At 39.5% G+C, this 23,224-nt stretch overlaps 1 protein-coding gene across 1 annotated transcript in view; it reads right to left on the reverse strand.

Moving 5' to 3' along the window:
• The window catches only part of CTDSPL2 (CTD small phosphatase like 2), a 69,894-nt gene that overhangs the window by 21,474 nt on the left and 25,196 nt on the right, over positions 1–23,224 (reverse strand). The window contains exons 2-8 of the mRNA XM_048868335.2: positions 16,447–16,656; positions 10,872–11,010; positions 9,112–9,261; positions 8,425–8,640; positions 7,530–7,608; positions 7,121–7,232; positions 6,099–6,185 (exon numbers count right to left, since the gene is read on the reverse strand). Of these exons, the coding sequence (XP_048724292.1) occupies positions 6,099–6,185; positions 7,121–7,232; positions 7,530–7,608; positions 8,425–8,640; positions 9,112–9,261; positions 10,872–11,010; positions 16,447–16,632 (969 nt within the window). The 5' untranslated portion in view covers positions 16,633–16,656. The remainder of the gene's footprint in view (positions 1–6,098; positions 6,186–7,120; positions 7,233–7,529; positions 7,609–8,424; positions 8,641–9,111; positions 9,262–10,871; positions 11,011–16,446; positions 16,657–23,224) is intronic.

Below are 23,224 nucleotides of genomic sequence, written 5' to 3' on the forward strand. Positions count from 1 at the left end.
TGGACTCCAGCGCCATGAGAGGCGCAGGCAGAGTTGACAGGGGAGCGGCAGCAGTCGACTCACCGCGGTAAGTCGATTTAAGTACGTCGACTTCAGCTACATTATTCACGTAGCTGAAGTTGTGTAACTTAGATCGATTCCCCTCCCCCAGTGTAGACCAGGGCTAAGAATTTCCCAGTTTGTTTTTAATTTAAAATTTCATAACCCAAAGAGAATGTTATCATGTGTTATTTCCAATTGTTTGAAGATATGAAGTATCAACCTTAAAAAAAAAAAAAAAAAAACTTTTATGGTCAGTTCACTGGTGTGCTGAGACTCCTTTATGGCACTCTGCAGCAAGAGCATACTAGCCAGTTAAATTGCATTTACAGCTGCTTTGTTTCACCAGAGCATAGTAAAGCAACAGGAGAGTATATCCCACTTTCCCCATCCTACAAACCTGCCCTTTCTCTTGTCACTCCCTACATTATCCCTGTGCACAGATGCCAAATGCTCCCTCCCTACTTTCTTCTACATTCTCCTTCATACAACCCAAGTTTCCCTCTCTCCCCTGCACCGTAATTCCCTTGAACACACAAACATGTGTACCCTTCCCACCTGCATCCCTTCATTGTCCTGCATACTCACACCCCACTTTCTGCCTACCCTCCTTCACTGCCTACATTCCCTTGCATGTGCATGCACACATAAAGTCTTGCCCCACCCCGTCCCGTCCCACCCCCAACTCCGGCATTTTCTGGTCCACCATGTAGTTTTTGAAAAGAAATAGCTATGATTAATGGTCATTTTTGCCATTACTTTCCATAACTGAGACAGAGAGATTTCCTCAGTTGCCCCAGGCCACACTGAGTCAGTGGCAGAATGAAGATGAAAACTTATAAGAATACTAGACTAGACTGTCTCTTACTTGCACAATAAAATATTGTCTCAATGTAGAGAGGTACTAGCAGTGCCTCATGTTTTCAAAGTAGTAGGGTGTAGAGAGTAAGTTACAATCATAACAGGTAACGAACACAAGGCTTGATTGTCTAATCTGGTGTACAAGAGCAGGGAAAGAGATAATGACACAAGGAGCCTGACCTCGATGTGCCCTTGTAAAGGGACCAGGAACAATCCCATGGGGAAATGCAGGCTCTGCTCCTGGCTAGCCCACTAGGGGCACTAGGTGCCTAAATTCAGTGGCTCCACTCCCACTGAGTGAAGAGGCAGGTACACCTATTGAAAGGGTGGTGGAACTGTCCCTGCACTGTGCACTACCTGGAACCCCTGAGAGGGAACACCAGCTGACTAAATCAGGATTCCTTATGGGGTTTCTGCAGCACTGCACCCCTTCAGCTTGAGCCATGACTTAATAGCCACAACATGGACCAGAAAAAAGAAAAGGAGTACTTGTGGCACCTCAGAGACTAACAAATTTATTTGAGCATACGCTTTCGTGAGCTACAGCTCACTTCATCGGATGCATCGGATGAAGTGAGCTGTAGCTCACGAAAGCATATGCTCAAATAAATGTGTTCGTCTCTAAGGTGCCACAATTACTCCTTTTCTTTTTGCGGACACAGACTAACATGGCTGCTACTCTGAAACACTGACCAGAGCATTTTTGAAAATGTATACCAAATTTTTCAAGCCAGCTGTCAGACTTTAACTATTAGCCAATCTCGGTTGAGAAAACCAAAATTATTTGTAATTATAAGTGTTTCAAAATGTCGTCAAGTGGCTAATTTGGAAAAAGCATATAGCATTTATTTTATTTGATATACAGCATGAAACAAATTCTTCTAAAGGAAAAATAAATCAAATGAAGAGCTATGGAACTCAAGAAACTGCACTTTTTAAAGTGATTCTCAGAATGAGTAATCTATATTTTTAAGACAAAAATGATCAACTACAAGCTTCAAAACTGGTAAGAATGAAAAAAGTAAACAGATATTTTAAAATAGTTTAATAATGATATCCAATAATTTGCAAGAGCAAACAGAAAAATTAAACATGATCTGGTTAAGTTAGCTAGTTAATCTTCATTAAAGAAGTTATTTTGTTTTTTAATGAAAACCTTACATTCTCTTAATAAGGAAATAGAGACATTAATGATCATAGGCTAAAATTTGTGCCATGCAGTTTTTTCCTATATAGTCCATGTAACTGTGTATATCTGACTTCCATCCATGAAAACAAGTACAACCCCTTCCCCCACAATGTTTCCATATTGTTACTATGTTTTTTTAAACAACAATGCCAGCAGCTCAACAACAACAAAATGTTTGTGCAGAAGAGGGGTAGAAACTGGTAAGGACATGAATTTTAGTTAAATTTCTAAGGAATTATTACAAACAAGAAGAGGAGGAGAAAATATTCTGTAATATCGTAAACACTCTGACACAGCTCTAAATAAAAATCCCATAATTAGCTAGACAATCATTAAGACTTTATCATACCAGATGAACTAACTACTTATTTTTCCCTTCCTTCTTTCATGTCCCACAGAAATATATGTCTGGTTACCCAGATATCATATGATGACGACTACTAGTAGCTGAAAGCCCATGCTGTTGCACAGATGTGAAAGTTGGGCCAAGTAATCCACCATCTGTACAGTCTCCCTCATTCAACCAATGAAACCAGTGCATTCTATTTAGCTATAGCATTAAGGGTCGTGACTGGCTCAGTTACTTCTGATGTCACAACGGTCTGAGACTCTTGGCACGGCATAGATACATGCCTTGCTTTCACATGGATGTAATTTGTAAAGTCAAATGGCTGAGAACTTTAAAACTGGATGGTAACCTGGTGACATTCTAAACAAAAAGAGCTCTCAACCATGTTTGTAGCTGTTTCCATTGCTTCACACTTACTCAACAGACATTGTAGGCTTCCGAATGACACACAGAGTGACAATTCAGGAATCTTAGATAAGCAGCAGCAACCTAGCCAAATAAACAGTCTTGACCTGTATTTTAATGCTATTTTACTAAAGGAAGAATGTAACAGGAGCAGAACTCCAGATGTGTATTTCCTATTAAATTAGATGTCCACCACTCTGCAGTGCTTTAGGGGTCTTTTTCCTCTGTCCTTGAAAGAAATGCTGAGGAGTTATAGGTCAATGAAGTTCAGCAGTTCTGGATTTGCAACTAGACTCATCTTACCCAATCGTAAAAGACTCAAGATGAAGATCATCATATAAAGGAACAGAAACAGCAGGTTCTTAGTTGATTATGGCTCTCCAGGTGAGAAAAAACATAGTTCTAGAAGTCCAATTAGATCGAGGCTAAGAGGTCCCAATCTGATCGTAGCTTTCTTTGTGGGTGTCTACCACAGACTGAAGCCTGAACAACTGATCCAAAGGCTGCTGGTTTTGTTGCTCTTTTAGAGAAACTACTGGAATAGCATTTCACCAAAAGGGGAATGAAAATTCTCAGATACCCCTGCCACATCCTATCATAGTAATGAGTTGAACAATCCAGTTATGTTTGGCTGCAGTGGAGTAGAATATGTGAAATGTCTTTTGATCAGCTACTATTGGGCTATGTAGCTGAAACAGGAAGATCAGTGAGACTCTTGAGCCCAAGAACTGAGTGAACAGAAAGAAATCTCTTGACTGAGTAAGGCCTACTTGTAAAGGGAAGGTATCCTCTGGATGGAGGAGGGAGCAAGATGACTTAGTGTCTAGGATTGGTGGCTCTGCAGCATAAACTAAATACAGTGCAAACCTCTTAACCAAGTAACAAAAGGGAGTGTCTGACACAAAGTGCTAATACATTATGAAATAAATTCATACACTAGTACTAAAGAATTAAATATTTACTCTTGTTCTCCAGAGACAGAAGTATTGTAGCATTCAATAGATACTATATTTATAATCACTTCATTCCTGCATCATTGTTGGCCAGTTTTGGAATATACTTCAAAGTAAGCTACTTGCTCATCCACCCTTCCACTACTGCAAAAGTATCGGTTCATGACCTTCAGTTAGGTAGAGAATTCATAATGGTATGAAGCCCAGATCTCCATTTGCATAATTATTAGTGAAACTGGGTGTGAGAGAATGGAGAAATCATGTAGGAAAAGAAGTACTGAGCTAAGTTTTACTCTTTCTTAAAAAAAGATTTAAGCATGTTTTTGATCATTAATTTCATAGTATTTCTTAAAAGAGTCTAACTGAAGGCATTAAATGTTCAGAGACTAATAGAAAACATTTTCACAAACTGATTTTCCATGTCAGGTATTGTTTTCAATGAGCTACACTGTATTGTAGTTTATAAACACATAACAGTATTTTCTTACCTAATAATTTGTCTTCAACTTTTGCTCAGACATTTACTTCCTCCTTGCCAGCAGGAGGAGACAATACCAGTGAAAGCTTAAATGACACTCTATGGGCGAGTTTGGAGATCTGAAATTCAGATGGGCCTATTGCATAGGAGATGACCAAATTGATAATTGAAAGAATCACTTTTCAAAAGCAGATGAAATAGCTAGCTATTGTCTACAATACAAAGCTAAGAATGTATGTAATATTAACCAGTTTCTGTTCAGGAATTACCTGAATTTTATGGTTATAACTCAATTCTTGACAGTTTAGTCTCCTGCTTATTATCCCTCACGTAGCAAGAGGTGAATGTTTTCTGGGTTGCCATGTCTGGTGTATAGGCACTTCAATAAAATAAACAGATGGGCAAGAATCCTAAAACAACATACTTGATGTAGACACAGGCTGTCCTTATCAAGTCTACTTTGTGAAGGTACTGCTCCTTTGCAATTCTAAGCTTGGGAGATAACTAAGGCACAATAGATGAAACTGCATTATCATCTTATTGGATAAAAAGAGGTACAGGCTTACGTACAATGTTATTAAATACAGATACAGAAACCTTGTAAGATAGTTTTTTCATTGACTTAAATTTCCTTTTGATTAGACCCTAAGCTGGCTCTCAGCTACACTCAGTAAAACACACCATCACCAAAAGAGCATAGTTACAGCCAGAAATACTCAAATCATACTGAGATCCTCAGAGAGGGAAGGAAAAAACAGGCTTTAATCTATTTGCCCCCAAAGAATTAATTTGAAGCTTCCTTTCCAGCTCATCCAGGAGGAAACTGAGAATGGCAGTCACCAAATAGGAGACAAGTTAAGAAACCCATTAAAAAAATTATTTTAGTTTCAAAATTCCAAGGGGTTTTATATGCAACAATGAAGGAAAACATTTTTAAAATTAGGAAAAATACCTGGACAAGTGTCCTTTTAAGGTGCCTGATGACTGGCTCATTCTCCAAAGATACTACAGAGGGGTCCAATATCGTGCGAACTACATGGAGGGGAAGCTGTTGCCTCTCCCAGGTACATCACACAAAAGGACCTGAGAACAACAGCCTGGGTCAGTGCAGCATCTTTGGCAGTTGCTGGAACAGATCTCCTCTTTCCCATGCTTGTTCCTCTATGGTATGTCAATGTAAAACATATAAAGCTAATAATACTGCCTGAAGCAGGAAAAATGACTAGCAGTTTCCACAAGACAATCTAAAGTAACTGTAATCACCAAGTAGAATCTAGCTGGGGCGGAAGAGGTGGAAACGTTACCGGCAAAGGATATGCAAGACTAGGTGTGCTAGATAGAAGCTAGTTAACTTCAGGCTCTGGAGATTAGCCTTTTTCACAGTAAGAAATGATCAACCAGCACGAATTGGTTTCCCCAGGCAGGGAAGAAAGTTAACAGTTTGTGGCAAACTATTACATGGGAAACGATACTGCCTGAACTCTCAATGTTCCTGCCTCCATCTGCTGGTAAGGAGAAAGGCTGCTATAGAATACTGCTGCTAAAAAGAATATTTACATTTTCTTACTAACCATTGTTGACATTTTTACTATTAATCATCATTACCACGTTGTAGTAATAAAAAGTACTCCACAATACTTCTAATACATGACCACCTGCCTAACAAAATTTCAAATCTGCAACGTATAACTCAAATGGCTGTTTAGATGCCAATCAATGTTTATCTCTCTCCTGACATGAAGATATTACATAGGCATGATAACTTTATCTCTTTATCTATTCAACAAACAAAGAAGTATATTTTTCCTATATATTTCTAATTACCTGGTAAATGACATCTTGGAAAAGCACTGGAAAAGTGAGTGCAGCATCTTCTAGCTCGTTTAGACTACAATGCACTAATGTTTCATCCTAGAAAAAATAAAATAAAAAGATCATACTAAATTAAGATGCTTTTGTGACAGGACTGTTGAAAAGGTCTATTTGCTTCTTTATGTTCTTTTGGAAGGGAAATATACTCTATAATTCAGTCTGGTCAATTTAATTTTTAATGTACTGCTGCTAAGATTTGAAAGACAGCTATAAGTATATTATACAATTCATTAATGTTGCAAATCTGAAAGAATTTCATTTGTAACTGTGGCATTAACACAGTGCTTATAATATCAATCTCAACTTTAGCTATTATATAATGAGTCTTCCTAGAGTTATTTGTTTTTTCCCCCATTTCATTAAAAAAATTAGACTTCTTTATTCATTAAATGACAACTATATATAACCAGTGACTGAATTATCCAGTAACAACTGCTTAAATACAATAAAATGGATCAACAGAGGGTGAAAACAAATAGTTCTAAAGAGAAGCATGCTTTCTTCTCTGTGAGAAAAGTTCTCTCAGACTTAAGGGAATCTCACTGGGAGACGCATCCTTTTGTAAATATTTCATCAAATACAGGTAATGCTGAATTTTCTCCTTTATTATATCTGATTTTCTCCACTACTCCTTTGGGAAGGACCTCTGGAGGGTCAGCTAACTTTTATTCATGAAGATTTAAAAAAAATTGAAATGTTTAAGAAAAATGTTGAATCATGCAACAAATGCAGTGAATTTTCCATTCTTGTTACTCAGTGACAGTTTCTCAAATTATTTCTTTATATTCAGTGTCTTTTTAATTGAAAATTTTTAAACCTTTTTGAATAATTTATAGTCTTTCAACATGTGCATTTAATAAGGTCTCTTTTTAATAATGGGAGCATCATGTTCCCAATGTGTCCAATATGTAAAATAAGTGGAACATAAATTCACTCTTCCCCCACTACTAACTTATGTCTATATGCATATTTACCAAGTCTAGAACTAAAGAGAATTCTGGTGTGCTTCTTGTTTTCAGTGGAAGAGCTGGCTTCCTATTAAGTTGTTCTTCAGTTAGTGGTGGAACATGTTTGATGAAATAATATCTAAAAAGGAAAGAGAATTTGTTGTGTAACTATATTCACATTACCTTAACTGACAATGCAGTAAGTCAACTAAAGTAATTTAAAGTAATTAAGACAATGTAAGAAACAATTTAAACTGAATATAACAAGCCATGAACAGTCATAATATACTAGTTTTACAATTAGCAGTTTTCAAATAGAGTTCACCACAGCAAGCAAGTTCTAAACATGACAAAGCACTTGCTCAAATAAAAGGTTTTTTTTATCCAATGCCCAAAATTATAAAAGTAGTGTTTCAGTAAAAATATTAACACTTACGGATCAAAGACTTCCCAGTCTTCTTCATAGGTGGCTTCCGCATGAGCTGATGAATAACCACTGTCTGGAGATACTGGTGCTAAAATTCAATGGAAAAAACACAAAACAAAACAAAAAACCCCACAAGAGCTAGTCTTATTAGTGCAGTTTTAAAATGTGAAAATTTTGCACTTTATGCGCAAGTCTTCATAGCAGTGTGAAAATTCTCCACCTTCTTCTCCTCACCTCAGCCCTACGTCTTGTAGGGTGAAATTCACCTCCCAGCAGTGAACCCACACAAAGCTACGCTCTACTTAAATACCAATTTTGTGAAACTTTAAAGTGAGACTTAAATAGTGCATAGGCTTGTGATGGCCCTGTGCACAATGGTAAATTTAATGTTTCAAGAATTTTCATCCGAAAAGAACATGATGATTCTCTTGAAGGAAACACTGTAAATTAAGGAGGGATCTATATAAATCTGTCATTTGTCTATGTTATTTTGGTGACAGCAACCAAAGGGTTGGGAACTTTTTTTTGGTGATGGGCATTTCAAGCGTTTACATTTTATTCTAATACATTTGGCATTAAAATATTGACTCAGAAAATCTGACACCTGGAATCACAATATTCATTTGAATTAGGCTTTATTTTAATTTGGAAGTCAATTGAGTCACACCAGGAATGGATTTGGCCTGAGAAGTTTACAATGAGATTCTATTTTTGGCGAATAACAAAGTGTGTTTCCCAGGCTACTGCTCACGAAAATCAATATGCAAGTAAACGCTTTGCGGAATCTTTGTTTATATAAAATACAGGAACACTCTGGGCTAGAAAGCTTCTACTCAAATGTAGAAACATATTTTTATTACTGCACATTTAACTTAAGAGTACCAGGAAAATGCAAGTTTCTTACCTGTAAGTGGTGGTAGATCACGATCAGTTGTTTCCTCCACTTCTTCCAAACCGTTGTTGATAGTAGATCTAACTTGCACTGCTTGGCTAGTGTAAATTGCTCCATTGGTCGATGTTGCAGTACTGGTAGTGATCTCATCCACCTGTTCCATATCAAGCTGTTTGACTATTTCTTCAGCTTCAACAGCTTGCCCAGGAGAATCTGATCCTGATGTTCCTGAAATGAGGTTTCAGTACAATCATTATCCTAACATCGAATTACTTCACAGAGTATCAATATTCGTAGATGCAGAGATAATGTGTTCTGGAATAACTGAAGATGTCCCTAATTTAATTCACAATATTAAAATACAACCAAAAGTGGGTGGAGAAAGAGAAATCTATTTTGGATAGGGTGAAAAATACCAAATTAGTTTCTTACACCTTGTAAATCAAAGTGAAGTGTTAGACATATACAACAAGGAAACAAATATGTTAATGCAACTAAGCCCATGCCTCCTCTTATATAGCTCAAGCAACCCTTCTAATAGTTAGGTACAGTTTTCTTTATGGCAACTGTAGCTCTTGCTCTGCAGGTCAGCAAGAAGGATCATCTGTTGCATAAGAGGTCTAGACAACTTTAAAAAAAATATGAATTATACTTAGCTTTTATGTTAATATATATTATGTAGCTTTAGATAATAATTACCATTTTTATTTGCTGGTGAGAAAAAATTGAAAACAGGAGAAAATATGGTCCCCAATAATGTAGTCCGGGGCGGACTGCCAGTGGCAGGATTATCTTCTAATTTTCCGTTTTGCTTTACATGTTGATTTGTCATTTCATAACTTCCAGCTTCTGTAAAAGAAAAGGAGAAAAAAAAAGATATAAAACTGCAATGGACTGATTTTATTCCTCATGTCTACTTGTGCTCTTTTCTTGTTGTAATTTTTCTTATATGAGCTACAGTGAATTTTCCTCATTCTCCACCACAGGTCAAATAAGCTGACATACAAATTTTACTAAAAAAGAACCATCACTTACTGAAAATTAAATATCTCACCATCAAAAATAACATCAGTTTTCTATAGCACTTTAAATAAGGAATCAAAATTAGCAAGAATCAGTTATTATAAAGAGAAAAAAAAGTTAAAATTAATGAATCTGGGAATCTGAGATACCAAAAAAAGTGGGGGAGAAGGGGAAGAAGTAAGAACAGGGACAAGGACGATGAAACACAACTACAAAAATAAACTGTTTTCCTCAACCTATGTATTAGCAGCTCAATCCAAAGCCCATTAAAGTAATTTCATTTTGGGATACTGGTGACAAACAGACTATTCTGGTCTAAAATAGGATTCATGGTTTAGGTCATTATCACCAGTTTCGAATGATGGAATTATTGCTTTACTAGGTAATTAAGAACACATTATTCTTTATACAACTATTTTTCTTGTCAAATATAAGAACTTGTACTCAACTGATGTAAAATAATGAGTTCATTAAGAAAATTTTGCACTAAGTAATCCCTACATTCTCTGAAAATAGAACATTCCTTTGTTACTGCACCAGACAAGTCATGGCTAGTTAGAAAATAGCTTGAAAGCTGCAGTCTGATCAGCTGACAAAGAATTCCAAGTCATGTAATTATCCCAATAAACACACAAGTTGAAAATAGAAAGTCTATCTATCAACCAGATCACAAAGCTATTCAACAACCCTTAAAAAGATTTTAAAATGTTTCAAATAATCCAAAGAACAAGACACTTCTGGGTTTGCTTTTCAATAAAGCGGGGAGAGGAAAGGGGGGGGAGTTTAAGTTATGAGTTCATTGGGAAATCTGTTTAAAGATGAAGCCTGACTTTATGGAGTAGGTTAGGGCTAGAACAGCAGAGGTGGTTAAGAATGTTAAAATATGAATATAAATTTTACATTTTAAAATTGGCATTACTACAAGCACAGAATAATACATGCCTGTGTGTGCTTTTGTGAAAGAATTTCATTTCTTGCGCTTATTTGACCAAGTGCCTTCAGCACCTGCAAAGTGGAATGATTCTTATACAAACTACCTGTTAAGGAATGACATTTCACTTGTCGTAAAACACTGTGAAGATGAGCAATTTCACATAACGAGTATTCCTATTGTCTTTCTAAGTGGAAAATACCATGGCTAAATAGTTCCAAGATATGTGGTGGTTTTCCCATAACTGAATGGTTCCTAAAAAGAAAAATCATATTAATCAGATTGTTTCTCAGTCTCATCCACGCCGTATACTTACAATTACTCTCCAGGAAAGAATACTTCAGATACTGTGAGTCCAACTCTGCTCCCACTGATGTTAATGGCAAAATTTGCATTTACTCCAACAGGGCAGAGTCAAGCCCTGTATTAATATGTCACCATACAAGTATTAGATCTTGACCCTCTAACTCTGTCCTATTAATATAGGAATGAAATATTTACAAACCTCCATTTACTTGACTTTTCCGCCTTACTCGAGAGATCTGTTTGTTAGGCTTTTCTCCTGTTCGAGGTGTGGAAGTAATCAAGCTGTTATCTATATCACGTTCAATTCTACTTCTCTTTGCAGGATTTTCTCTTTCTTCCTTAAAACAGAAAAGGAAAAACACACTGAATAGTGTCCTTTCTTCCACTAAATACACCAGAAAATTCTAAAAATACCAGATTTCATGGGGGAGACCAGCATTTCTCAAATAGGGGGTCCTGACCCAAAAAAGTTGCAGAGCGGGTTGCAAGATTATTTTAGAGGGGTCACAGTATTTCCACCCTTACTTCTGTGCTGCCTTCAGAGCTGGACAGCCAGAGAGCGGCGGCTGTTGGCCGGGCACCCAGCTCTGAGGGTAGCACCCCGGCACCAGCAATGCAGGAGTAAGGGCAGCAATTCATGCCACCCTTCCTCTTGTGCTGCTGCCTTCAGAGCTGGGCGGCTGCTTCCTGAGGGCCAAGCTCTGCAGGCAGCAGCACAGAAGTAAAGTGGCAATACCATACCATACCAGCAGCAGTGCAGAAGTAAGGGTAACAGTACCACACCCCTTCCCACAACTCCTTTTTGGGTCAGGACCCCTACAATTACAATACCGTGAAATTTCAGATTTAAATAGCTAAAATCATTACATTTATGATTTTTAAGTTCCTATGACAGTGAAAAGAAAAGGAGTACTTGTGGCACCTTAGAGACTAACCAATTTATTTGAGCATAAGCTTTTGTGAGCTACAGCTCACTTCATCGGATGCATACTGTGGAAAGTGTAGAAGATCTTTTTATATACACACAAAGCATGAAAAAATACCTCCTCCCACCCCACTCTCCTGCTGCTAATAGCTTATCTAAAGTGATCACTCTCCTTACAATGTGTATGATAATCAAGTTGGGCCATTTCCAGCACAAATCCAGGTTTTCTCACCCCCCCCCCATGTGTGGGTGGGAGGAGGTATTTTTTCATGCTTTGTGTGTATATAAAAAGATCTTCTACACTTTCCACAGTATGCAGCCGATGAAGTGAGCTGTAGCTCACAAAAGCTTATGCTCAAATAAATTGGTTAGTCTCTAAGGTGCCACAAGTACTCCTTTTCTTTTTGCGAATACAGACTAACACGGCTGTTACTCTGAAATATGACTGTGAAATTGACCAAAATGGACCATGAATTTGATAGGGCCCTATCCATGAACCTTACTAGAATGTTAAATCTGAAACCTAAAGATGACAATCTGCAGCATACTGAAACTATAAGGTAGATTGTTGGGCTCAAGAGGTAGTGATCAATGGCTCCATGTCTAGTTGGCAAGCGGTATCAAGTGGAGTGCCCCAAGGGTTGGTCCTGGGGACCGAGTGGCTAGGCAACAGTTCTGCAGAAAAGGACCTAGGGGTTACAGTGGACGAGAAGCTGGATAGGAGTCAACAGTGTGCCCTTGTTGCCAAAAAGGCTAACGGCATTTTGGGCTGTATAAGTAGGGGCATTGCCAGCAGATTGAGGGACGTGATCGTTCCCCTCTATTAGACTTTGGTGAGGCCTCATCTGGAGTACTGTGTCCAGTTTTGGGCCCCACACTACAAGAAGGATGTGGAAAAATTGAAAAGAGTCCAGCAGAGGGCAACAAAAATGATTAGGGGGCTGGAGCACATGACTGTTCAGTGGCCTAAGTGAAAAGCATTGGTGTTCTCATTCCAGTTCCTAGTGGACAGATACAGAATCATCACAAAAAAACACTATCATGACTGGCACCTAGTGGAACTCCTATTGATAGTCTCAGAAGAGAGGCAAAGAATTGAATGAGCATGGAGACTGAACTACCCTTTCATCCTAGAGGTGGTCCCTCCAAAAGAATAGACCACGGTGGTGTGGGGAAGCTACCACTTCTGCTGCCCTGGCTGTAACTGTTCTGTGGAAAATGGATTTCAGTCTCCAGGACTGTCAATTTTGCACCTCTCAGGAGCATTACAGTCACTAAAAAAGTTAAAACCCAAACTGTAGAGACAACTTTCCTTTTCCTGTAAGAAAAGCCAAAAGAAAACTCCACCACTTCTAAAAGATATTTATTTGATGAAAACAAACAAAGAATTAAAATAAAATATCCAGAGAAAAGACTAAAAGCAGCAAAACAAATAAATACAATAAGGAAAGAAAAGCCAATGAACAAGAGCGGTTCTGGCAAAATCATGATCAACAAAAGTGGAGTTAAGTGTCTGTCAATAGCATTCAAGAATAAAATGGCACAATATTATGTCATTGTTCCATGTGCTTTATATTAACAAATTTCTACTGTAAAGATTTCTGTTTACAATTAATATCCTGAATATATCCAATTAATATTACTAATTGCATTATACTGAAACTAATATGGCAATGTCACACTGATATCAATAGGATATCTGTTCTTTAGATTTTTCAGAAACCATGGAATAAAAATGCAAGTTAAAGAATGGGTTGCAATGATTCCAAAGAAGAGGATGCACTGCAAGTCACAAAAGCAAAGCTAATGTAATTTATGATGTTACCAGAACCCACAAACAAAATAAATTTGGTATAACTTACTTCAGTCAATGTGTTGTAATGTTTCAAGTTTTAAAACTTTTTAAAAAATATTACTGGATGTGTTATCATTAAAAAAACCTACTATCTTAAACTTCTTAGAAACTGTTAAAAATGCTTTCTAAACAGGGCTCAGTCCTGCAAGGTGCCTGATCTAAACGACATCCTTATCTGCATTAGTTTCTCTATGATGTCAGACTGGTGGTCTGTAACTCTGATATTAGAATTAGTATGACTGTTTTAAAGTTATCTATTCACTTAAATGGGAGTTGAGAGCATTATGTAGATTATAAGATAAGGCCCAATGTCATCAGAATTTTATTAACCATATTTTAGTTACTTTTATGTAAGTAAATAGCTTGAACTTTTTTGGGGGGGGTTAATGACCCACCCCCACAAGCCATCAGTATGATGTCAGAGTGATGGACTATGACTCTGATGTCAGAATTAGTATGTTTTAAAGTATATGTTGCTATACATTTATTGCCACAGATCCATACAATCTATCTCTTAATTTATATTATAATATACAGGTAACTGAACTATTGTATAATATAACACACATACCACCTGAAAGAGTTCTGATGTTACCATGGTAACCACAAGACTACTTTGTGTTGTCATGAGAGCTTTGCAGTATAGCCCAGCAATATCAATCAATAGCATGCAATGTTAATGCCACTGCCACTACAAGTGCTGTTCTGGACATAGAAGACAAGACAGACAATATTTATGAAAAACATGGAATTTTATATTTAAAGGGAACTTGTGAAGATAAAATTTAGGATGAATATTTACGATTAAAAAAGGGATGGGGGAATTTTCCAAAACCTAAATCATCAGAAATCTTCCCAATTATTTTTTTAATTCCAATGAAAACTGTTTTTGTTTGCACTTAACCATATCCCTGAAGTGTTCGCAACCCAAAGTATTTTGCTTTGTGCTAGAGCATAGGAGTCAGAAAGTGAAATCGATTTATTGCCTGAGTTTAGTAATATGCAAAATTTAAACAGTTTTAACAATACAGAATTTTCCACAGGTAAAAAAAAATGTTAACATATACATGATTTTACAGTTCCTTTAAGTCAGTGCCTATTTCCTGCTACAATGGGTGCTGAACAAATTCCTAGGACACACTGAGTTGCATGGTATCTAAGAACATAAGAATATCTATACTAGGTGAAACCAATGGTCCAATTAGCCCAGTATCCTGGCGAGTGCCAGATGCTTCATAGGGAATTGAAAGAACTGGACCATTTCAAGTGATCCATCCCCTGTTGTCCAGTCCCAATTTCTGGCAGTCAGAGATTTAGGGACATCCAGACCATGGGGTTGTGTCCCTGACCATCCTGACTAATAGTCATTGATGGACCTATCCTCCAGGAATTTATGTAATTCTCTTTTGAATCCAATTATGCTTTTGGCCTTCACAACATCACCTGGAAACAAAGTTCCATAGTTTGACTGTGCATTGTATGAAGAAATATTTCCTTATGCTTGTTTTAAACCTGCTGCTTATTAATTTCATTGGGTGACTCCTGGTTATTGTGTTATGTGAAAGGGTAAACACTTCATTATTCACTTTCTCCACACCATTCATGATTTTATAGACCTCTAACATATTCCCATGTAGTCATCTCTTTCCTAAAATGAACGGTCCCAGGTTTTTTAATCTCGCCTCAAATGGAAACTGTTCCATACCCTTAATCATTTTTATGCCCTTCCTCTGCCTTTTCCATTTCTCATGTATCTTTTTTGAGATGGGGCAACCAGAACTGCATGCAGTACACAAGGTATGGGCATACCATGGATTTATATACTAGCATTATGATATTTTCTGCCTTACTATCTCTCTCTTTTCTAATGGTTCCTAACACTGTTTCTCTTTTGACTGCTGCTGTAGATGAGCAGATGCTTTCAGAGAACTATCCACGATGACTCCCAGATCTGTTTCTCAAGTGTTAACAGCTAATTTAGAACCCAACATTTTGAATGTATAGTTGGGATTATGTTTTCTAATGTGCATTACTTTGCACTTATCAACACTGAATTTCATCTGCCATTTTGTTGCCTAGTCACCCAGCTTTCTGAGACAATTTGATTAGAATTTTTTATACTTCACTGCATCTTTATGTATTATTTTAACTATAATGCAAAATTATAAAACTGCCATTTTTAACACTTCACTTTAACAATAAAAAACATGTTCTAGTCTAAACTAATTTATCTGCCATGTATTTCTCTGAAATATTTTTGTATGTTTCTGGCATCCTGGCTCTTGTTCTTTTAGTATCTACAGTTTTTAAATGGCAACATCAGAACTTCTAGACTGATAAGACTTACTGAAGAAAGGTTTTATAAAATCAGACCATCTTTTTAAAAAACAATAAAAATAACAGTTTTGAAAACTATTTCAAAGTGGCACTCACTCAAAAAAAGTAACGTACTGTATATAATCTTCCCCTAATAATTTGCACTGAGCAAGTTTTAAATATGAAAATCTGTGTGCTTCAGATCTGTGTCTAGATAGAGTTGAAAGAGATTCAACTTTAGCCTTGATTTAGCCTTGAAACTTCATGTCTAAGGTGCGATAAATAGGCACAAAATTCACTGAGGCACACAGAAATTATACCTGATTATACTATAGCTGAATTTGGCCTCTTGTATTTATAAGGCAACATTTCTTATTTCTCCAATGGAACATCTGATACTAAGTCCTCAAACTTACGGCACTATCATAAACGTCTGTAATTGTTTTATACAGAGTTGGATAGTATCAGCAACTTTGCAATTTAACTTCTATATCTGAATTCACACACAACTATTATGGGGCAATTTGTGTATTCTATTGTTTATAAAGCTGTTCTGCCTCCATAAAACATGCCTTTTACAAATGCTTATTCTTCTTAAGACAATACTTGATCAAACTTTAGAAAAAATGAATACGACTCAAAAATTTTAAAAAAAGCAACAAAACACTGAGCTCATACCTTGGTCGTGCTTCCTTTAATAAATTTTTTAATTGATGACAACAGGCCGGTTTCATTCTGCTGTGGTTTTCCTCCTCCAACAGGTAAGCTCTCTTCTACCTCTGAATGTTTCCTCTTTGCTCGCAAAGCACGCTGGGTGTGAATTTGATGTGACTGCTGAGAGGCCTTCCGCGTTCTCAGCCTCATTTTCTACGTGTACCACATGTAAACCTGTAAAAAGGGGAAAACAAGAACAGTAGGTTACTGAGGCACTGTATTAAGCCTGAAAGTATGAATCCCCCGCAGGCATATATTTACAAACATTCATCTGATGCACTGTGCTTAGTTTTTCACTCACTATGTATCTCCCTTAAAGTAAAGAATACTGCATTTTCAGGCAATAGAGCTAATTTGGTGTCACGCTTTGCATCAAAGTATAAATCATAGTAGAGACTGTGCATTAGATGTGTGTTAGGCTATCACAATTTACCAAAGGAATAGAAAGCTGATCTCCTGGACTACCATACCTGGAGTTATCGTAAGAGACTGATGTATATGTCCTAAACATGTTTACGACATAGGACTTAGTTATAAAATACGCATCACATGGTTGTTGTTTTTTTCTCAGAAATTTCTTTAGTGCTCATCTAACTCCAACTGCTGAGTAGACAGATGAAATTACCTATCATATGTAGAGGTTTAGGTACTGCAAAACAACAACTGTTCTGAGGATTTAGGAAAAGATACCAGCAGGGAAATGGATGGTTCATGGTCTCAATGATATGATTCTGAGCTTTTCACCCGTAGGCCACTTCAGATCCAACCCAAGTAAACAGTGATCAAAGTTACAAAAAAAATGCTGGCAGTTGAGTAGTCTCAATTCGATTCCTAGTACAGAGATGATCATGTAACAAAAAGTATCACTACCTACATGCTTTTTAGTAGACTCAACAGGCATCAAAGTGATGAACTGGCAGGGCCTTTCAACAGAACAAGGTTGAACTGCATTAGAATGATTTATGCTGCTGCTAGTTATGTTGTACTTTCTATAACTGTTGACAAACATTGACATCTGTGGGAAATGAAGCCCTATCTGGCACTTTTAACCAGCACCAAATTCGCCAACTATTATATCAAAGAGTAAAAGGAGTTAAGGTTTTTCAAAGACTGGAATAAATACTTAGTGTTCTCCAAAATTTAATGAAGGCCCACAGAAACTGTAACACAAATTTATAAAAATTGACCATTTATAATCTTGTGTGTATCAAGTAACAGAAGCATTACTACTCAGGGTCTAGGTTTATATGTCTTCATATTAATATTTACAATAAAATCACATTTAGTTGTGAAAAAATGTATACAGAAAGGTTAAGGCAAAGAAATAATGAAAACCTTCTATAAGACTTTAATCCATTTTATCTCTTCCCACCTATTCACCAAAAGAGGAGGTTACTTACCTGTAACTGGAGGTTCTTCAAGACATGTGGTCCCTATTTGCACTCCAATGTGGGTTACTCATGCGCCCCATGAGGCTGGAGCTGTGCAATTCAAAACCAGCGTATTTTGATCTGCGTACACGCCCTGGCTCAGCTCATACCTCTGACTGAGGGGATAAAGGGCAGGGTGAACCAATCGCTTTTCCAGTTCCTTCTCTACTGTGAATCAGATAAGATCCAAAGCAGAGGGGAAGGAGGGTAGGTAGTGGAATACAGATACACATCTCAAAGAACCTCCAGTTACAGGTAAGTAACCTCCTCCTCCTCTTTGAGTACTGGTCCCTATTGTATTCCACTGTGGGTGATTGACAAGCAATACCTAAATATGAGGAGGGTACGAGGACGTAGACGGAAGGGCTGAGCGGAGTACCGACACCCCAAAGGAGGCATCAGCAGAAGAGTCCTGCACCAGGGCATAATCCCTTGCAAATGTGTGAATGGAACTCTGGAAGGCCACTTTACAAATGTCCAGGAGGGCTTACCTTCTGAAGAATCTCTACAGTTGTTGCTTGCACGCTTGTGGAATGAGCTCTTACCCCGTTGGGGTAAGAGATGGGCGGGGGGTTGAGAACTGATAGCAGGAGTAGAATGCAGCTGGATATCCATTTGGAGATTCTCTGGGTAAAGATGGCATGCCCTGACTCCTTCTGCTACAGCAACAAACAGTCTCAGGGATTTCCTGATTGGTTGTGTTCTCTGCAGGTAAAAAAACAACGCTCATCGAACATCAAGGGAGTGGAGCCTTCATTCTTCTGCAGAAGAATGTGGTTTCAGGAAGAACACAGGTAAGTGAATGGATTGGTTAAGGTGAAATTCCAAAACTATATTAGGGATTAATTTGGGGTGTAGATGTAAAAAAACTTTATCCTTATGGAATACTGTGTATGGAGGCCCTGCCACCATTGCTCCAAGTTCACCAACCTTCTTGCTGATGTGATAGCTATGAGAAAAACGACTGATGGGAAGGCGGGACATGGAACATGTAGCTAAAAGCTCAAAGGGGAGCCTTGTTAGCACTGAGAGAACAAGATTCAGATCCCACCGGGGTGCAACCTTCTGAACAGGTGGAAAGGTTCTTACTAAGCCTTTCCAGAATCTTATGGTCAGCGGGTCGGCAAAAACTGAGTAGCCTTGAGAAGGTGGATGGTATGCATGATCACGGCCAACTGGATTTGTAAGTGTTGATGGATAAACCTGCAGTTTTCATGCACAGGATATAGTCTAAGATGAGAGGAATATCTATAGTCTCTGGTAGAATGCCTCTTTGTTGTGTCCAAGATGAAAAGCATTTCCATTTAGCTAAGTAACGTTTTCTAGAAGACTCCTTTCTACTATTAGAGAGAATGTCTCATACAGCTGAAGAGCAAGAACATTCTAAGGATGCTACCCTTCCAAATGTCAGGCCCAGAGGTGGAGCAGCCATGGATTGGGGTGTTTGATCTTGCTGTTCCACTGGGTAAGTAGCTCGGGGAACTTTGGGAGGATGATTGGTTGGCAGGATGACATGCTAGGAGGTTGGGAAACCAGAACAGTCTGGGCCAGAAGGGGGTGATCAAGATGACTCTCTGTCCTGCTTGATCTTCCATACGACTCATGGCAGGAGCGGTGGAAGAGGGAACGCATAGTTGAAGGGGTCTGACCAATTAAAAAGCAGAGCATCGTCCTGGCAGTGGTGACCTAGGGCTCCTCTGACGCAGTATGTGGTGCATTTGCCGTTTGCTTGAGAGGCGAATAGATCCCTGGTCAGGGTTCCCCATAGAGTTAAAATATTGCGGAGTACTGCATCATGAAGCTCTCACTCATGGTCAAGTGCAAAATGTCTGCTGAAGGAGTCTCCAAACATATTCTGCTTTCCCGGAAGGTAGGCTGCTCATAGGGTGCTGAAGCACCAGTTCCAGAGGCTGACGGCCTCTGCTCCCAAGGAGGCAGACCTCGCTTCACCTCACTTGTTGATGTAGAAGACAACTGTAGTGTTGTTTGACATAAGGACACGGTGAGCACGGATGGAAAAAAAAGACTTGCACACCTTCCATACTGTCCGTAGTTCCAAAATATTGATGTGCATCTTGGCCTCTCGAGCTGTCCAAGCCCCTTGAGCTCAGTGGTTGTTCTTGTGCTCTCCCCAACCTATTTGGGATGTGTCTGTACCAATGATCCTGTCTGGAGAGAAAGGGGACCCCCACACATACTTGATGAGGAATTTGTCCCCCATAACAGGGAGGACAGTACCTTGGCTGGAACTGTCACCATGGGGTTCATGGAATGATGGCTTGGGGAGCATACTGACTATAGCCAAGTTCAAAGGCAACAACAGTGGAGACTTGAGAACAGGGTGATATAAGTGCACAAGCCATGTGACCTAGTAGGGACAGACATGTTTTAACCAGTTCCTGAGGGTTGCTTGTGATGTGAACTATGATACTGTTCATGGTCTGAAATCTGTCCACAAGCAGGTACACCCCTGTGGTGACAGAATTTAGGGTTACCCTGATGAAGTCTAATCTAATGCTAAAACTACTGTTAAAACTGCTAAAACTATAAATGATTAAGATTGATAACTATTTACAATAAGGTTCTTTATTGTTTGTAGGTGAAGTCAAAGCTGCGGACACTAAGGGTTCTGACCTGGACCATGCAGTGGTGAGAAGGAAGTGGAGAAGCGAATGATCTGCCCTTCCCTTTATCCCCTCCATCAGAGGCACGAGGTGAGCCAGAGCTCACATGTGGACCAACCATCACTACTTTCAAAATTTCCGGCTCCAGGTTTATGGTGCACATGCATAAGCCACAGTGGAATATAATAGGGACCATCACTCGAAAAAGAACATGAAGTTATTTTCAACTTTTTTACATGAAGGTGTAAAACAGCAGCATTTACTAATATAATTTGTTTCTTATTTTTTCTTCTTTATGATCTGAGGCTGCTAAATTCATTTTTTGTGTAATCTATAGTAGGGGCATTTTAACAGGGTAAAAAGAAAAGGAATACTTGTGGCACCTTAGAGACAAACAAATTTATTTGAGCATAAGCTTTCGTGAGCTACAGCTCACTTCATCGCTGTCGAGAAGTGGCAGCGGCAAGAAGCGTCGCTGCCGAAATGCCGCCGAGAAACGACAACGCTTCTCGGCAGCGGGGTGTGCTGTGGGCGCACAAAAATGTCCCGGCGGGCGCCATGGCACCCACGGGCACCACGTTGGGGACCCCTGTTCTAAAGGCTCTGTCTGCATTGTGCATGTTCCATTTGCTCACAGCCAGTGTTCCCTCTAATTTTTCCCACCCATGTGCAGAATGAATTTTGTTATGTGCACCAATATGGAGGTGATGTGTGACACATCACATCTGTATTGGTACACATAACAAAATTCATGTGCTGGGGGTGGGGCCAAGGGGTTTGGAGTGTGGGAGGGGACTTAGGGCTGGGGCAGAGGGTTGGGGTGCACAGGTGTGAGGGCTCCGGATCAGGTCGGGGATGAGGAGCTTGGGGTACAGGAGGGTGCTCCACGGCTACGGAGGGGAGAGAGGACCCCCCCCCAGCTCTCTCTCCCAGCAGCAGCATGTCGGCTGGGCTGGGGGGGAGGCGCCTCTCAGTGGCACAGCAGCTCCAGGGCTGGGGATGCAGGATAGGCACCCCTTCCACAGCATGTCCAGGCCAGGGGAGGTGCCCCAGCCGTGCCTGGGGCCGAGCTGAGCTGCGCCTTGGGCCAGGCCAGGCCGGCTGCGCCACTCCAGCCGCAGCGGGGCTGGGCACCCCGGCCATGGCAGGTCCTCCAGACCACAGCAGAATTGAGGCCGGCAGAGGGGCACCCCAGCCACAGCAAGTTGGGAGCTGGGCTAGGTTGGGGCTGGGGGAGGGGCGTCCCATCTCCAGCAGGTCCCCGGGCGGATTCCCTAAGTGCCTGCACGGCGCTAAACAGGCTGCTGCATGGCCACGCAGCTTACAGAGAACTTAGCTCACAGCTCCTATGCACCATCCTCACAGAGCATGCTTCATCCTTGGGCTGCAGGAGTTGAGCAGGATTTTTCCTACAACTGTTCTTCCAGCCTCCAGGGGCCACTCTGGCACTTTGCACAGTGCTGCCCCGGAATGGAGGAGTGTGTTATCCCAGAATTTGAACAAGCTAATTGCAACCATATTGTGTGCATTCAGCCACCATGAATTAATACAATAGAACACCACATAGTTAAGGGTTAATTTGAACAAGCAGAGCTTCTGGAGGTAAAGTCAAATACTAGCTGCAGGCCTGCAGTTTCTGCTAATCAGAATGGGAGAAGGTGAGGAAAGGGTCAACAAATAGAGACTGAGGGAAAATAAGTGGATGGAGATCTTGAGTTTGGCCACCTTTGATACAGAAGCTTATTATGACTAAGGCTTTGCCTACACTAGCAGAGGTGTTAAAAAAAACACAAACACACCCCCCGAAAGACAAACGTTTTGTCGAGGAAAAGCACCGGCGTGAACAGCGCTTTGTCGACAGGAGCGTTCTCCTGCCAATAAAGCTACCGCCACTCTTTGGGGGTGGAAGTTTTTTGTTGGCAGGAGAGCTCTCCTGCTGACAAACAGCAGCTACACTGCGCACCTTTTAGCAGCACAGCTGTAGCGGCATAGCTGTGTCGCTAAAAGCTGCGTAGTGTAGACATAGCCTAAGACTGTTAGAAATGTTTTGTTGATAAGTAGTTTATTGAAGTTAGGAGAAGAGATGACCCAACAGAGGTCACTATGAGCTATGTGTTTTCTAAAAATTAGTTATAAAAAGACTAGACAATAGAGTGTACTTTGGAGCAGTTCTCTGAAGCTAGCCTGAGATTTTTTTCCTGACACCATGCTCCCTGGTGGGTAAAAAAACGGCCATCGCTAACATGCTGCTAATTACTCAGTACCATCTCAGATTCTAGGTAATTATTTGTGATGTTCTAACCTATTGCTTATGTCTATTGTACTTAAATCTAAAAAACAGTACTTTTAGATAAGAGCACGCTTACTTGCATTAATCTTTCATCAGCCGAAAGTGCTGTGCTCCCATTGATTTATTCCTGATACCACCTGCAGTGAAACAGTTAAGTTACCTCTGCTTTGGGTTCTGAAAACCCTGGGTAACAACAGGAACTGAGAGACTGTCTCTCTTCAATTCTCAATGCTCCCCCTCAAAGACAGAAATATAAGGCAAAATCAAGCTCTCAGAAGTTAGGAAATGCCGAAATTAATAATGCCCATGCAACCCTAACTCATCTCCTTTTTGCTTGTGCATTATGATTCATTTTTTAATTACATATGCATATACACGGGGGGGGGAATTAAGGTTGT

The sequence above is a fragment of the Caretta caretta genome, chromosome 10 (genome assembly GCF_965140235.1).
Source record: "Caretta caretta isolate rCarCar2 chromosome 10, rCarCar1.hap1, whole genome shotgun sequence".
Classification (NCBI taxonomy): Eukaryota; Metazoa; Chordata; order Testudines; family Cheloniidae; genus Caretta; species Caretta caretta.